The sequence below is a fragment of the Ursus americanus genome, chromosome 23, assembly GCF_024610735.1.
Source record: "Ursus americanus isolate L20-20 chromosome 23, mUrsAme1.1.p, whole genome shotgun sequence".
Classification (NCBI taxonomy): domain Eukaryota; kingdom Metazoa; phylum Chordata; class Mammalia; order Carnivora; family Ursidae; genus Ursus; species Ursus americanus.
In genome coordinates, this window is record NC_142149.1 from 16,832,101 (window position 1) to 16,848,837 (window position 16,737).

Here is a 16,737-nt window from a genome sequence, read left to right on the forward strand (position 1 = left end):
TTGACCATATGTCAGTTCCTGCAGTGCTCCTGAATTTTCTCGCTCTGAGCCTCCTAATATTCGGTGTGCTCTGCTTGGAACACCCTCTTCCCCATTTTCCACTGTTTATCCTTCAGATCTCAACTTAAATGCCACTTCCTAAATTTAGGACACTGTCACTGACTCCACAATCCTCCATGTCGGTTAAGATAGGCTAAGTTATGCTGCAATAATGAGCAACCCCCAAATCTCAGTGGGTTAACATAACAAAGGTTGTTTGTGGCTCATACTACGTGGCCTTCATGGCTCAGGGGAGGAGCTTTGCTCATTGTAGCTTCTCCGAGACTCAAACTAACTCATAGTAGAAGCTCCCTCTCACATGTGAGATCATGATAGCTGAAGCAGGATAAAGGGAATATGGTGAATCATTGCAGTTGCTCTAAAGCTCCTTTTAGAAAGTGATATATATATTCAGTTGTATTTCATTAGTGGAAGCAAGCCCTGTAGTCGTCCCTGCCTTGAGAGGGGGCCGGGAACTACAATCCTACCACATGCTAGAAAGAGAACCAGTATGTGTGGGGGTATCCCCAAGGACTACTGTCTCATCTCGTATTTCCTCCAACATAGTAGTGTCATGCTTTGTTATGGTTACCTGTGACCTGCTTCCCCCACTCCAAGCTTTGTGGAGTTATGATCATACTTGTCTCATTCATTACTCTCTCCATTGCCTTCATTAATGCTTGACACATAACAGCAGTTTGAAAATATTTGTTGAATGACTGCACAGAGTAACACTCAAGATTTGGTACTTAGCCTATTATTCTTTTATCTCTGCCATTTCTCCTTGAGCTCTCTTCCCCTCGCGTGCTTTCAGCAGTCATTGCCCTGAGGGTGAGCTCCATACCCTGACTTCAGTCATACGTCTCCAACTATACTCACTTGATATTTCTGCTTGAATATAAAATGCATATTTATGAGGGGTCTGGGTGGCTCAGTCGGTTAAACGTCTGCCTTGGGCTCATGTCATGATCTCAGGGTCCTGGGATCGAGCCCTGCAGGTGGTCTCCCTGGTCAGTGGGGAATCTGCTTCTCTTTCTACCCTCTGCCCCTTCCCCCTGCTTGTGCACTCGCTCTCTCTCTGTCTCTCTCTCTCTCAAATAAATAAATAAAATCTTTAACAAACAAAATAAAATGAAATGCTTATTTATTCTTGCAGTCAATATTTATTGATTACTTTATGATAAGGCATTATATTAATTGATTTGAGGATACATCGATAATTAAGATAGTACTTGCCTTCAGAGGGCTTATATTCTAGTATAATATAAGGAAGAGTGTAAAGAATCCTTAATACGTACACAATATACAAAATGCTATACCAGAGCAGAGCAGAGACAAGTGATTTATGGCAAGATGGAATTAGAACTTGTGTTGTTTCAACCGCTGAATTCACTGGGCAAGTACTGTTCTGTGCCAGGTCCTCGAGATGACATGAATCAAGTTTTTATCCACCTCACAATCCAATGGGGAGAAAGGGTAAATGGGATTTTTACACAGTATAGGAGAGTGACTGAGGGGTAAAGGGGATGGTGCAAAGGAGAGCAGCAGAGGCTTTCTTTCACGCATACATACAGGAGACAGTTGTTAAGCACCAGTGCCATGTCAGGACATTGAAAACATAATACCGAGGAAGACAATTCCTTCCTTAAAGAACAGATAGTGTGTTGGGAGGAACTTACTATCTGGATTGCCAACCTGAGTCGATTTGTTTTGCCATGTTTTTGTTTTGCATCTTTAAGGGTGGCTTTTGAGGGTAAAAAAGACCATGTATAGCTAATTTAAGGTTTAAACAATGAAAGGGAGCATATTAAAATTTTGTAATTTAAAACCTAGTTTTTCAACACAAAAGAAAACTTTTAAAAAATCCCTTTACATCTCTTATTCTATTTGTAGGTCTAGTGAAGGTTAGCAGTTCCTTAAAAGGGGACTTTTACAACTTAATTAAATTTCTTTAAATATTTTATTTTTTTTTCTTTAAATATTTTAAACTATATTTACACATTTAAAATGTTTTATTTTCTCTTTGAAGTACTTCAGTTGTTTGTCTAACAAACAAAACATTGAGTTTCAAAATAACTATAATTTGTTTAGTAATAAATTAAAATACAACTAATAATATATATATGGTGAATCTTAGATTACCTTTACCATTTTAAAGTTATCTTTTGCCTTCCAACATAAAAACTTATCAAAATGAATTATTCAACAGTATATTTTAAATTGAACTAGCAAGGCTAATCTATTAATCTTGATATGGTAAATTTTCTTAATTGTTACAAATACTTTTGAGACCAGGCATATATAAGTTGTCTTTAAATTTAATATGAAAAAATATTAATACTGAAGACTTGATTTACCTTATTTCTGTGCCTAATACTTAATTATCTATGGTTAAAAGATAACCACTAAGGAGTATCATGCCACCCCGAGCAAGATGGGTGGAGTGGTGGTTAGCATCTTGGTGCCCTGAGGTTATTTATCAACCAGAAAGACTGGGCTGGGATGCAGAAATTAATTCTTACCGTTGACATCTGTGGGGTGCCCTGAACCCCGGTTATAGTCACTAGGGTAGGAACCCCCACATTTATGAAAAGGCTGGTCCCAAGGCTGTGGGCACTTACATCCAACTTATACATAAATTAAATCTTCTGTCTGGCTTGAAATTGCCACATCCTTGTCAGGATATAACAACTTCCTTTACTGCTTGCTTTAATTTGCATTTCTTTCACTATCTTAAGACAGTGTACTATTATCTTTTTTCTGGTTCTAAAGATACATCTATCTGATCCTTTATAACCAACTTTAATTCTTCTGTGAACATTTTGACCATTATGGTCTGATTTGCATGAACAGGATTCTGTTCTCTCAGTGTTGTTCCTGCTTAACAGGGCCGCAATTCTTATCGATAATAAAACGACATTCGGTTTTATTCTACCCATCCCTTGTGGCTTCAGCTAGCTCTTGGGTCACAACACTGAAGTCGCGCTCCTGACATAGGAGGAGAGACCATTGTGATACATTTGATGGGATTTGTCAGTTGATTAATGACCAGCGGTTCCTCAGCATGGGCAGGTGTGACACGTCCAGCTGGTGAGGCTGAAAACAGCATTACCCTTCTTCTTGCTCAGCCAAGATCCAGTTGTGTTGTCTTGAGCAAGTCATTTAACTGCTTTGGGCCTCAATTTCCTCATTTTTAACTTGTAAGAACTCTTAGTTCCAAAATCCTAGTATCTGTTAAATTCTAACATAGTAGAGTCTGAAATATTGGTTTTCTATTGTGCTTTGTTTAGGCATTGCTCAAGAATTAACTAAATTTCATCTTCTTGGAAATTGTCATAATTATGGAGAGCACTGGGATAATAAATGGTTTTACTTTCTTCCAGATCTTTGACGATGCGTACAAATCCCAGCTTAGCTGTGTGGTTGTGGATGACATTGAAAGACTACTTGGTGAGTCATAATTTCTGCCACGGTGCTATCTTCGCCACATTACACTAATGTCTCACAAATTGCAAGAGAAAAATAACGGGTATTTATAAACTATAAGGCAATAGAAATACTTTTCTTTGTCTTACAGGGAGTTATGTTACCTGTTATAGCTGAAGTCAGTGATGATCTTCATGTTAGATATGCCTTACGACCATAACTCCATTATAAACTGCTTTCCCATCAGGGCCCACACCTCACGTTATTTTCTTTCTTGCACAGAGTTCTCTGCCCGTAATAAATGATCAGTAGTTTCCATTGATGGATATATTTGCTATTTAGTACCTCTGGACTGCCTGTACCCCAGAGTTTCCAGCTAGGAACTTTGATAGAACTAAGGGAAAAACGGGCTTATGAATGGAGTGAAATAACACTTGGGAGAAGCTACAAGTTCTCTTGTATCCCAGTCTGTTTTATAAGAACGAGTCCCTGTTATAATGCATTTATTCCAGGTTTATCTAATTTTTGCAAATAAAATATACCTGTTTTATAAGAACTGAGACTGTGTTCCCTTCTTTACTTATCCCATAGAGTAATTGTGCAGACAAAAGTGGGGTAACAGTGTTGAAAACATTCTGAAAGTTACAGGTGCTCTACAATAGTTAAAAAAATTTTTTTTAAATATTGATTAACCATTTCTTATGCTGAAATGCACTGCTGCCAGATACAAAGATGAATAGTAGGACAGTCCCTGCGTGCAACTCGTAAGATGTAATCTCCCAGTACATGCCAGAAAAGTGTTGTTACTTACATTTATTTCATTGCAAAAATTAGATACATCTGGAATAAATGCATTATAATAGTGACTCGGGATGCTGTGATCACTGTATTGAAATTGAACCCATGTGGTGACTTCATAAACTTCTGAAAATACCACCCAACACCTGAGTAATCCCTTCTTAAGCTATCCAAAATGGTGTAGTAGTGATTTCGAAGTTAACTGTTCTTACCACATTTTCCTCATGATTTTCAGACTTGCTTTAGGTCCTCTGTTATTTATTTTTATTTCTTAAGGCAATGTTTGTTATAAAGCAAAGACGTACCTATATATAACAAGGTGTATCTGAGGTCTTCTTAATTTGATAGTTTTATCTAGTGACCTGGGGTTTTTGGTCTGCTGTTTTTGATACATTTCAGCCCAGTTTATAGGATTATTTCTTTAAAAGCTTTTAAGCACAAACTCATAGCTCTGTGTAAATTCCTTTATCTAAACACAATTGAGATGTGTGGTCATAGCAACACTACTGTGTCAGGAATGTGTGCCCTCCGAGTATATTTTCACTTGTATGAATAGTTATTACCTATACTTGTTTGTTCATTTATTCAACAAAGTAAGCTGAGCCCTTACTACTCTGCTAGAATTATTAGGCTCTCAGAAAAAATAAGTAACATGCTGGTGTTGTAACATATATTGGTAAAAATTATTGCAAAGTAGAATGTGCCCTGTGTTCTGGATAATTCGGAAAAGGGAAAGATCACTTTTGACTTCAGAGGGCTGGTGCCTGAAGGTAGTTCTAAGCATAAGGCAAGGGTGCATGCGTATGCACTATTCAGAGAAAGCTGGATTTATGCTGAATCTTGAAGGATTAGTAGAAGTTTAACAGAAAGTTATAGAAAGTTCTCTGTTCTTCACCAACCAAGGACCATTCTTAGTGACTTTACCATCATCTCAGTTATATTTAATACCTTACTTACATTATTAATTGCTGTTTCCCCCTCTACTCATTTTCTAGTATGTTTTGTTGCCTGTGAGCTTACTGTATTACCATGGTTTGCAGTAATTTCTTGGAAATGGTTGGTAGATACACCTGGCTATTTTCTTCATTAAAAAAAAACAACAAAAAAATAAACTGTCTCTGAATATTAGACAAAGATGTCTACCTGAACTCAAAATGGATATTTAGAAGCTTTTTAAAAAATGTTACAGATGTGAGTTCTTACATAATGTTTTAAGCCTTTCAGTTATTGGAGATACTATTCTTCTAATTATCGTTAGTTGCATGACAGTTACTTAAGACTATGTTTACTCTTGATGCAGAAAAATCTGAATGTTTGGAATATGTGCATATGTGTATCGAATCCCTAAAACACAGCAATGTTTCTGTTCCAGATTATGTCCCTATTGGCCCTCGATTTTCTAATCTGGTATTACAGGCTCTTCTCGTGCTACTCAAAAAGGCACCTCCTCAGGTAAAAATAATATAAGGAACATTTCCACAGAATTTTTCCAGTATATTGCGTATAATGGTGCATATAAGCTGCTAACTAAGCAAGTGATCATTAACGTAAAATTCTGTTGTTGAGGGGCTTTGGAAAAGTCATCTGGTCTGGACTTCTGTTTTAAGGTAAATGATTTTCTTAACAGAGAAGTTTCCTTTCCGAAGACCCCCAAATCCTAGTTTCGATCAGTGTTCTGTTTTTGTTGTTCTGTAAATTTCCCAGGATGTTACATATCCCTAGCCACCTGCATCTCCCATGAGAGATCATGATATTCATGTAGAAGGGATGGAATATACATTCCCATTTGTTTCATTTATCATCGGATAGATTTTCCTAAGAAATTGTATTTGAGGATATTTATTTCCTGTAGGCAGATTTTTCTTTTTAAAAAATGTTTACAGTGAAGCTTGAATTATGTCTCTTGTGTCGTGTGGCACTTTTGAGGAGGGAGTTCATAGCCAGATCCTTGTTCATGTGGTTGCATTTTTACTGATGTGGCTACTGGAGACTGGTGATTTTGATAACACATTTAAAAGTAATCTATGAGGGTTGGCTAAATATGTTAATTACGTAGAGGCTGCCAGAGCATGTTTGGCTATGACACAAGACACCAATTCTCTTGATTGATTTTGTGTGCTGTAACCTTCAAGAAATGCCAAAGACAGATACAAAGAGGTTAAGCATTAACTTGAAAAACATCTTAATGTCTGTATGGGAATCTTGTATTGAAGTTATAGATTTTAACTAGGCTGTATGGAAAATATTTCTTGTTAAGTTGATGAATCTGCTTTTTAATTTAAGTTAAAATTGTGTGTGTGTGTGTGTGTGTGTGTGTGTGTGTGTGTGTGTTAGAACTAAAAGTGATGGACTTGTCTTGATTTTCTGGGATTTTTTTGTTTTTTTGTATTTCTAGAATAGTGAAAAGAAACATAAGGTACAACAGCCTTGAAAATTTACTGCATGTATGCACTGTAAGGATTTTGTAATCATTTTTCCATAAACTATCATTCCCGGTATTTGGGAATTAGCTCGTCCTAAGGCTGAAGTTAGAGAACTGGGTGTATTTTTCCCTTCTCTGATTCCTGCAATAAGTATATAAATAGATAAATCTAAAGTTGCTGGAAGAGTCGCTTGGGTGGCTCAGTCGGTTAAACATCTGACTCTTGATTTTGGCTCAGGTCGTGATCTCAGGGTCCTGGGATCAAGCCCTGCACTGGGCTCTCCACTCAGTGGGGAGTCTGCTTGTCTCCCTCTCCCACTGCTCACACAGGCACACTCTCTCTGTCTCTCTCTCTCAAATAAATAAATAAAATCTTTAAAAATAAATAAAGTTGCTGGAAAAAGTAAATAACCCCAATATCCATATATATCACATACAAAAGAATCCTTTCCTATGATATAGCATTTTAAAAATTATTAGATTGGGAGACTTTCTCCAGGCATTTAAATTTATATCTTATTCAGGGGCACCTGGGTGGCTCAGTTGGTTAAGTTTCTGTCTTTGGCTCGGGTCATGATCGCAGGGTCCTGGGATCGAGTGCCGCATCTGTTTCCTTGCTCATCAGGGAGCCTGTTTCTCCCTCCACCCACTCCCCCCTGCTCATGCTCTCCCTCTCTGTCTCTCAAATAAATAAATTAAATCTTTTAAAAAAATAAATTTATATCTTATTCAGTCTTTAGCTAAAAAGAATTTATGCTAAAAGTCATTGGGAGAAGGAAGAATTATTTCTCAATGATATTTTTTAAACTGCTTGTCCTTTACCTTGGCAAATACATATATTTAAACAGAATTATTTGTAATCCAAAATAGATACCAATAGAAATAAATAGAGCATATTAAAAACACTTGCAGCATTTTGACTAAAGACTTAAGAATAACTTTCCATTTTGTAAAAATAATTGTAAAATTCTTGAGGAAAGGAACATTACCTAATGTTTTAAATCTTACAATGTCTGGCACCAGTTTATACGGGTGTACTTCATGAACAACTTATTCCACAAAAAATACAGACAACTTCTAAAGAGATTTTTTGAGTGTCCGCTCATTTTGGTGGCCTTAAGTATTTTGTATTGTTGTATTTGGCAAAGTATGATTAAAGTGAAAACATTCAAAAATAAATAAATTTCAAATGGTCAACGAGCACGTGAGAAGATACTCCACATCATTAGCCGTCAGGGAAATGCACATCAAAGCCACATGAGATACCACTTCATACCCACCAGGATGGCTACAACCAAAAAGGCAGATAACAATAAGCGTTGCTGTGCATATGGAGAAATTGCAACCCTTATGCGCTGCTGGTGGGAATATAAAAATTGTGCAGCCTTTGGAAAATAGTCTAGCAGTTCCTCGAAACGTTAGAGATAAAGATACAATATGACCCAACAATTTAGGTATATACCCCAAAGAAATGAAAATATATGTCCACACAGAAGCTTGTAGATATGTTCAAAGCAGCATTATTCATAATAGCCAAAAGCAGGCACAACCCAGGTGTTCACAAAAACTATGGTATATCCATACAATGGAATATCATTCAGCAATAAAAAGAAGTGAAGTCTGAAACATGCTGCAACATGGATGAACCGTGAAAACATGCTAAGTGAAAGAAGCCAGTCACAAAAGACCACAGATTGATTCCATTTGTATGAAATGTCCAGAACTGGCACATCTGTAGAGGCAGAATCTAGTAGATTCACGGTGGCCTAGGCCTGGAGGGGTGGATAGGGGAGTGAGAGGTGCCTGCTAACGGGTGTGGGTTTCTTCTTGGGGTGTTTCACATGTTCAGAAATGGATCATGGTGATAGTTGCACATTCTGTGAATATACTAAACAGCACTGAATTGCACACTTGAAATCAGTGAATTGTGTGTTCTGTGACTTCTGTCTCAATAAAACAGATACTTTAAAGAAGAAAGTGATTGCAAAGCTGCTTAAGTGATGAAAGGAGGGTTAAAGGGAGAGCTGGAAGCAAGGAGTGAGCATCCAGGTACATGGCCCAACTTGGGAGAAGTCCTAGAAACAGGGATTGGATCATTAAAAAGGGATGTGGGATGAATTTCTCTAAGGACCGAAAAGGAGGGATATGGGAATATATAAGAAGTCAAAGATAGATCTGGTTGCCTTAGTGACTGGAAATGGTGGGGATTCTCTTTTAAGGGTTACCAGCCTGTCGTTAATCAGAATTCGGTGACTCTGACCTGGACTGCTGGATGATGGCCTACTGTGTGAGCACGTCAGTGGCCGGGGAAGTAAATGTTTCCAGTGTATCTAGTTGGCGTACATTTGACAAAATAAAAATATGCTTTCTCTGTACCACCTTGCTTTTTAAATTAGTATGTATTCTCTCAGGAGAATAAGGGAGAATTTTCAGGCTGATCCAGTGGCGAGAATATTTGTCTTTATAAAGTGAAAGCATTCACTTCACCAAACCATTATCTGTGTCGGTTTTTCAGATGTTTTCAATTAAATATTAAAAGTGTATGAATCTGAGTGTTGTAGAGCCACCTAGGGTGGTAGAAAACTATTATTTTTATCACCGTCAAGAAAACAGAGAAGTTGAAGGCATTTTTCTTTAAAAAGAGGAACTGTACATGTGTACAATATAGTAATCATATCAGCCACAGAATCCTTAATATTGCATTTGTTGTAATTCCAGCTTTCACACAGAAAAATTATGTGTGCATGTGTGCACATGCTCAAATAAAAGAATCCCTTCAGGGGCACTATGTTGTTATGTATCAAGATATTCTCTTTTCTCCTCCTCCCCTCCCCCACCCCCCCCTCCCTCGCTGTAAATTGGCTTATTAAAACTGGCTCACAAGCCTTCTTTTTTTCCCTTTGTGATTGCTTTGGTCTTGGATTTTCAGTGTAGGACTAAAAATTCAAGTCAGATTTCAGTTACTAGGATAATTTTCTTTGAATTTTAAATTTTTCTAAGTAAATGCATAGATTTTTAATGAACCCGGTATTCAGTGGGTTTGCTTTAAATTTAGCTGGAGAGTTAATTTCATGATTGATTTATTAGCCCTTTGAAAGTATAAAAAGTGGTATCTGTAGTTCATGAAGACTGAAAAACATCATCACATTTTGTTTAGCATCTTTTTAAAACCAATTAAAAGCTTTTCTAAAATGGATTGAACAGGAGAAAATAAAACATGTTCCCTAGGTCTTTATTTCAATCAAGTTGCCCTGTGTTGTGCAGGAGAAGAGATCGAGGGGGGGTAGAACACTGAAAAGGGCTGTCCCAGCAGGGAGCCACGCCGGAGAAAAGGGCTGCTCTGAGAACTCCCGGCCGCGGCTCAGAAAGCCCCCGGCTGGCTTCATCTACATGCAGAGTCACACAAGGCATGGGGGCGCTCACCGGCACCACAGAGGTTTCACATGTGCTTCCCTGCTGATTCCTGTGAAAAGCTAACAATTGGCTCGGAGGGTAAAAGACCACTGCAGTTCACCCTCCCCGAGCTGGATGTACAATTTGTCCAGTGTTAGGAAATGTCCGGCTTAGCAGTGAGAGGCTTGAAGACACCCCTCCTTCCAGTGAGATTCCTAAAGCCGGCTCTTTTACTCAGTGACACTGGGGCTCTTTTCAGGTTTTGCAGATTTATGGAAGTTGAGGAGAATGTGCTTTTCAACATCAGGAGGATGAAAGCCTTAGTCTTAATGTCAAGGAAGAAGCAGTAGGAAAGCCGTAAGGCCAGGTAAATCTTCCCGCAACGTGCAGCACCGACAGCTTTACTATTTCCCTCATTGGGCCCTTCTGGCACCTTCTTTTTTTCTTTTTTGGGAGACAAAATAAAGTGCCCGCAAAGGAACTCTTCAGGCTCTAAAATGACATGACTTCCCAGTTTCCTCAACAAGTGCGGGAGTAGTTAGTTAAGCCCATTAACCTGACTGCTTCAGTGCTGGATTCACTTGACACTTTGGGGAATCCCATTGGAAGACTGCATCCGTGGCCACCAGAATGGCCTTGTCATTTATGGAGACCCATTCCTCTTTGAGCTCAGCGTAATAGTATATAGAAAACGGTAGCATCTGTTGAGGTAAGTCAGGTAAATGGCCGCCACCGCTCTCAGCCAGACAGAGGCGCAGCTCCCCACCCCCACCCCAGTGCCACCCAGCCTTCCCCAGGGCTGACGAGAACCGATACCTTAGTCCACCTATAACTCCTTTGCAGCATACCAGTTGGAAAACTCTTTGGAAACTGTAAACTCTTACAAGAGAAGACCACTCTGAATTCATAACAGTATTACTGAAGGAGAATTCAGACCTAGGGGTTGTTAGAGTTTTAGGTAAAGTAAAAGTTGTTGGAAAAAACCAACTTCCTCACTGCTCTGGCACCTAGGAATATTACCTGATAAGAAAGAAGTAGGGTTTAGAGCCAGGACTGGCATCACGTACCAATAAAAAACTGTAGTGAGCTGCAAGTGGGAACTCGGGCAGGTGTATCTGTTTGTCCCATGGATTTTGTTTTAACATCACCAGTCCCTGGACAAGATTGCTCTTCGTGTAATCCTGACACGACATCTGAGTACAGTCTTACTTCAGAGATGTTGTTAGGAAGTCTTGGTAATATTAAGCAACTCTTCAGCCTTTGGGTTGCTTCAGCGAAATAAGCAGATAATGGAAGAGACTCCAAATCGTGCAGGCCTAAACATGAGTATCTCCCCATCTATCTGTTCAAAATTAACTCTGGCTAATGACTACAATATGACTCAATAAGATGTGTAACCACTTTAGGAAAGAGGTGTAGTCAATCTGCCAGACACATTAGTCGTAATCACTGATGTGATGACTTGTGCATTGGACTGCTTTGTTGAAGAAAAGCTGTATGATGGTTGACAATTTAGTGGCCCAGTTTTTCCATTTATTCAGTCAGTGACATTAGATGGCTACTGTATTTTATAAAATTCTCTATACTTTGCTTAGTATAGTAGGTTGTCTCAAAGTTCTATATAAATCGAATATATATATATATATATATATAACTTTGAGACATATATATATATGTGTGTGTATATATATATATATATATACACACACATATATATATGTAGGATGATTTCAGATACATAAAAAGTAGTGCAAGAAATTTGGTGAGTCCTTTTATAAAACATTGCTACAGATACCTGCTGAATAAAACCATGTTTTCAGGGGCACCTGGCTGGTTTAGTCGGTGGAGCATGTGAGTCTTAATCTCAGGGTCATGAGTGCAAACCCCACGTTGGGTGGGGAACTTACTTAAAAAATAAATCAAGTACATAAATAAATAAAAACAGACACACATTTTAAAAAAAAACATGTTTTCAAAATAGGGTTTTTGGTTTGGTAGAGTGCATCTATAATAGGTATTAATGAATACAAAAAATTATAAGACATGTATACACCATTTTCAGCTAATTCAAAATTAAATATCTAAAGTTTAGTCATCGGGGAACTGCTAATGGGGCTGAGACACAATACTCTATCCCTGCCAGAATGTCTTCGTTGAGCCCCATTGCCATAAATATATTATTGCAACATGACGTCAGTGTTAGAAGTGTTGATTTTAGTGAATCTTGTTGTGAGGACCCCCTCTGCAGAACTGCTCTTGGAGTCAGAAAACCTGAGTTTGAGTGTTAGTTCAGTCAACTTTGAACTAGTCCCTTACTATCTTTGTGTATTTCTTCATCTGTAAAATGGAGGTAATTCTCCCTGCCTTACCTACCCCATTGAGGGCCAGCGAAGATAATGTACAGTGAAGTCCTCTGTAAACCTGGGGACTACACAGAAGGCTAAACCTGATGCTTTATTGTGAAAAGCGTGGGGTTACTGAAAAGTAGGAACCTGCCATTGTCCACAGAGCATGTCATTTGTAAAGGATTGATGTATAGAGTCTTATCCTAACATCTTCGAAAAGAGAACGGATGTTCTCTTGATTTGAATATTCCCATCGCTTGGGGCCAAGGGTTGACCATCTCAGATTCTGTTTGTTCCTGTTTTGTGGCTGTTTCAAAGTTCTTAGAGGGTCTAATATTTCATTAAGGCTATTGTATGGAACTAGAAATGTATTTCCCAGTTTGTTTATTTTTAAAGAAAAGAGGTGCCAGTCCACAGACTCTTTTTAGCCTGTATGACAGAAAAACTAAAGAAAGCAACTCCTATATGTAGCAGATCATCAGAAAGTGTGTTGGAGTTCCAGCCTGGAGTGCCCAGGCGCAACTTCCTTCATTCTCATTATGGAGGGAAAAATAATAAGTATGCCCCTATCTCCCATGTGCTGGAATTTAGAAGCATCCTAAGTACTCTGGTTTGAGAATTAGAGATCCCTGTTATAAATGAAGAATGAAACAGAGACAGGAATTTCAGGGCTCAACAGGGTAAGGAGTAGAGGGAGGAACAGGGCTTCTGGCCATTGTCAGCTCCCTGAGGACACTACCTGTTATGTTTATCCTCAGCCTCCAAGGACTGGCCCACCTACTTGCTTTTTCCCTGCAGCCACCTGTTGCTTGTGACTAAAGCTCTCCTTTTCTCCTACCTCACAGTGGACCAGAGTAGTGTCTCTCACCTCTCCTGCCTTCTTGTCCCTGAAACAAGTACATAGATCTTTGGAGATTTCTTAGGGCTTTATACTGTGTGACATAACAACTGTTGGGCAAGAAGAGCCAGTAAGAGAAATCTTACAAAAGGTCCAGAACAATCCGTCAATATTCTGATAGTTATTGGGGTGTAAATGGAACAAGGTCTTGATCTTTTTAAGTCACTGCTTGGTCTACCGTCACTACTTGGTCACATCTTCATCTTGACAACCTTCCTTACCCCTCACATTGGGGAATGGAAAGAGGGCTTCCACAGGCAGGCTCCAGACAATCTGAGCAGCTCCACCTTTTCTTTTCTTTTCTTTCCTTTTTTTTTTTTTTAAACCAGTTAGGCTATGTGGATGATGATATTTACTACAAATGGGGTATTTTTGAAGATGGTGGGTCTTAACTACACATAGAACTAACATTGGCAGTGAAATAAGAGCACGGGAGTTAGAATTCAAAGACTTGAATTAGAATCCAGTTACTTTGGAGCCTCAATTTTCACTTTTCTAGAATAGGAACAATAGAAATATTGAAGTTGAGAATGTGAGAATTAAATAAGAGAAATGTTTATTGTAGTTCTCCGTCAACTGCAAAGCACAACTCAGTTATTAATTTATTTTTCACATCAAAGAAAACTCTGACTCTTGTCTTTCCTCACACACAAAATATATAAAACCAACAAAGCAACCAACCCATATCAAAGGAGCTCGGCTCCACATGGCTGCTGCTGAAGAAACCAGCCCTAGAAATCCGGAAGAGAGAACATAGCAGCTTTCTCTGCCGGCCCTCTTGCTCCCTGCAGCACCTGCCTGCCTTAGCCAGCCCTGGAGCAAGCGGAAGAAGGGGGCCGGTTTCCAAAATAAGAGGGGCAATATTGGGAAGGGAGGACAGAGAGAAATATCTAGGTGACCACAGTCAGATGGAAAACTCTGGCCACCCAGCTAGTGACCCATTGTCTATATAAACTGAACCTGTGTCAGAAACTGCCTGCATAACTGTCAAGTCACCTTTCACTTAATCCCGAGTTACTCTCCGAGTGGATTTCAGTCAAGGAGAAAAAGGACTGGGGGTGAGGGGGTGTAATGCCAAAATTGTGTTCTAATGATTGCCTTTATAGCAGCGACCCCCAGCTTTTTGAATGCGTACCCTTACCAGTAAAAAAAAAAAAAATCTGAGCTTATCCTCCCAACATTTTACTACATCTCTTGTTCTATAAGATGATGTTCATTTTATTATGATGATGTTCATTTTAAAACATAAAAAAGGAAACTTTTTGAAGAATGCGATCAAAAATAGAAATAAAAGGAAGTTCTATTATTTCCCCATCTTAAAGGCACCTGCTGTACCCTAGATGGTAGGATTTCAGGTGATTCTTTTTCTGCTTTATTGCTTCCTATATTTTATAAATTTTTGACAGTAAGCATTTATTACTTTATAATCAGGAAAAAAGAAAAAATGTGTATACTATTGTTTTCATTTTTAACTAGCAGCATATAACTGTCAAAATTCTTTAATTCCAATCCTTCCAACTGATTTGCTGTTTGCTTAACAGGGTTAAATGAATGTCCTTTGTCTCTAAGCTTGTCTATATGTAATTTTTTTTTTTAACCTTGTTTTTTCTTGTAAGGCTGATTTAATTTAAGGTCTGGTCTGTAAGACGCCCTGTGATCCTGAGAGGAAAAGTGTGAAAGTGTCTCATGCCTCTCACAGTTGTCCTCGGAGACCCACCTGGCATTCAGCTCAGTGTTGTGCTTCCAGTAGGAACTCATGATGCTGGAATGCCAGTGTGACCAAGGTTGCCGAAGGTAGATGGTGACAGTTGTATTAAGTTCCACGGAAGGGCAATGGGAAGGGTTTTTTCCCCATCCAAAAATATTTCTTTTGACATGCAAGTTTGAAATATTACTTTATAGAATCTATGCTTATCCTGGGATGTGCACTTAATAAGCATTTGTTCCACACTGTAGAAATAAAGGGTGAGTGAGACGTTGTACCTGCCCTCAAAGAGCTTATAATCCAGGACCACCTGTTCGGTTGTGCAATTGGTGAACAAAGTGTGTACAAGGTCAAGTGACAATTGAGAGTTAACGTTTAGCCCACGCTTCGCTCACCAAGCCCTATCCACCCTGGTATGGGGCTGCATCTGCTCTGAGTGGGGTTGCTGGATTTGATAGATGCAAATAAAGGACACCCAGTTAAATATGAATTCCAGAAAGATAGCAAATAATTTTTGGTATATCTCATGCAGTGTTTGGGGCATATTTGGGTCTTTATCTGGCAACCTTAGCCCTGAAAGTTACTCCTACAAGTAGGTGCTGGGCCTTGCGGGGGTGGGGCAAGGATAGCTACAAGCTTCTTTCTAGTTCTTCCACCTAGGAAGGGTTTTGTTTTGTTTTGTTTTGTTTTTTTAGTTAACTGAGTCTAACTAGTATCCCTGTCACAATCCAGTGATGGAGAGAGATGTGTAAACATGATATATCTAGTTAAGTTTTATAAGTGGTGTGGGTTCCAGTGGAATATAAAGGAAAGCACAGTCCATTTTACTGAGAAAATCTGCTAATGTTCCATAAATAGTTCTTGATCTTGGTCTTGAAAGATGAGTAGAAGGGGGGGAGAAGGTTATCAGGGCCATTGTGCCACAGTAAGGCATTCCAGCTCTGAAGCAATGAGGAGAGATGGTGAAGGATGCCTCAACGCCAGAATGCCAGAATTAGCAAATTTTTATTATTTACACACTAATGGATACTTGGAAATGTAAGGATATGTTTTGTGTACAGTTACTTATCTCAGGCTTCATGTGGCATATTCCGTTTCCCTGGAGACAAAAATAGGAATTAGTAAGAAATCAAAAGCTTTATTTTCAAATGATGAAAGTTTAACCTCTTTAAATATCTGTTCTTATACTTTAGCCTTTTTTAAGAGGAAAAAATTGCTACATACCTTTTTGGTATCTGAACTGTGTTAGAGAATAAGGATCATCATTACAAATCATATGCACGTGGGTCAGTAATATCAGGAGTAACAGCAGGAACTGTTGGAATGTCTACAGCTCTGTGCAGGTCGTCATGAAATAGGTCCAGTGTGCCCTGTTTTGTTTTGTTTTTGTTTTTTGTACCTTTTCTTGTTCTTAATGGTTTTGCTATTAGCTGTGACTTGCAAAATCGCATTGCATTGTGTTAGCCTACCTACCTCTGATGGTTCCCACTTTTCTCATTTGCCACTTGTGGTCAGCTGTGAGCTAAAAAAGGCAACCACTGGGACTCACGAGTTGTTTGTCAAGTAACCAGGCTGCAAGAGCTGGAAGAGCTTTCCTGTGAACAGGGCCACATTATGATTAACATGGGCCCTTTCCTCCATTAAAAAAAAAATCAGAATTTTATTTTCCAATTGTTGGCATTTCAAACATTTTCTTGGGGCGCCTGACTGG

The 16,737-nt window shown here is 38.8% G+C and overlaps 1 protein-coding gene across 1 annotated transcript in view; it reads left to right on the forward strand.

Moving 5' to 3' along the window:
- Positions 1–16,737, forward strand: part of NSF (N-ethylmaleimide sensitive factor, vesicle fusing ATPase) — a 147,125-nt gene that overhangs the window by 114,109 nt on the left and 16,279 nt on the right. The window contains exons 16-17 of the mRNA XM_045814603.2: positions 3,423–3,489; positions 5,636–5,715. Coding sequence (XP_045670559.1) covers positions 3,423–3,489; positions 5,636–5,715 — 147 coding nt within the window. The remainder of the gene's footprint in view (positions 1–3,422; positions 3,490–5,635; positions 5,716–16,737) is intronic.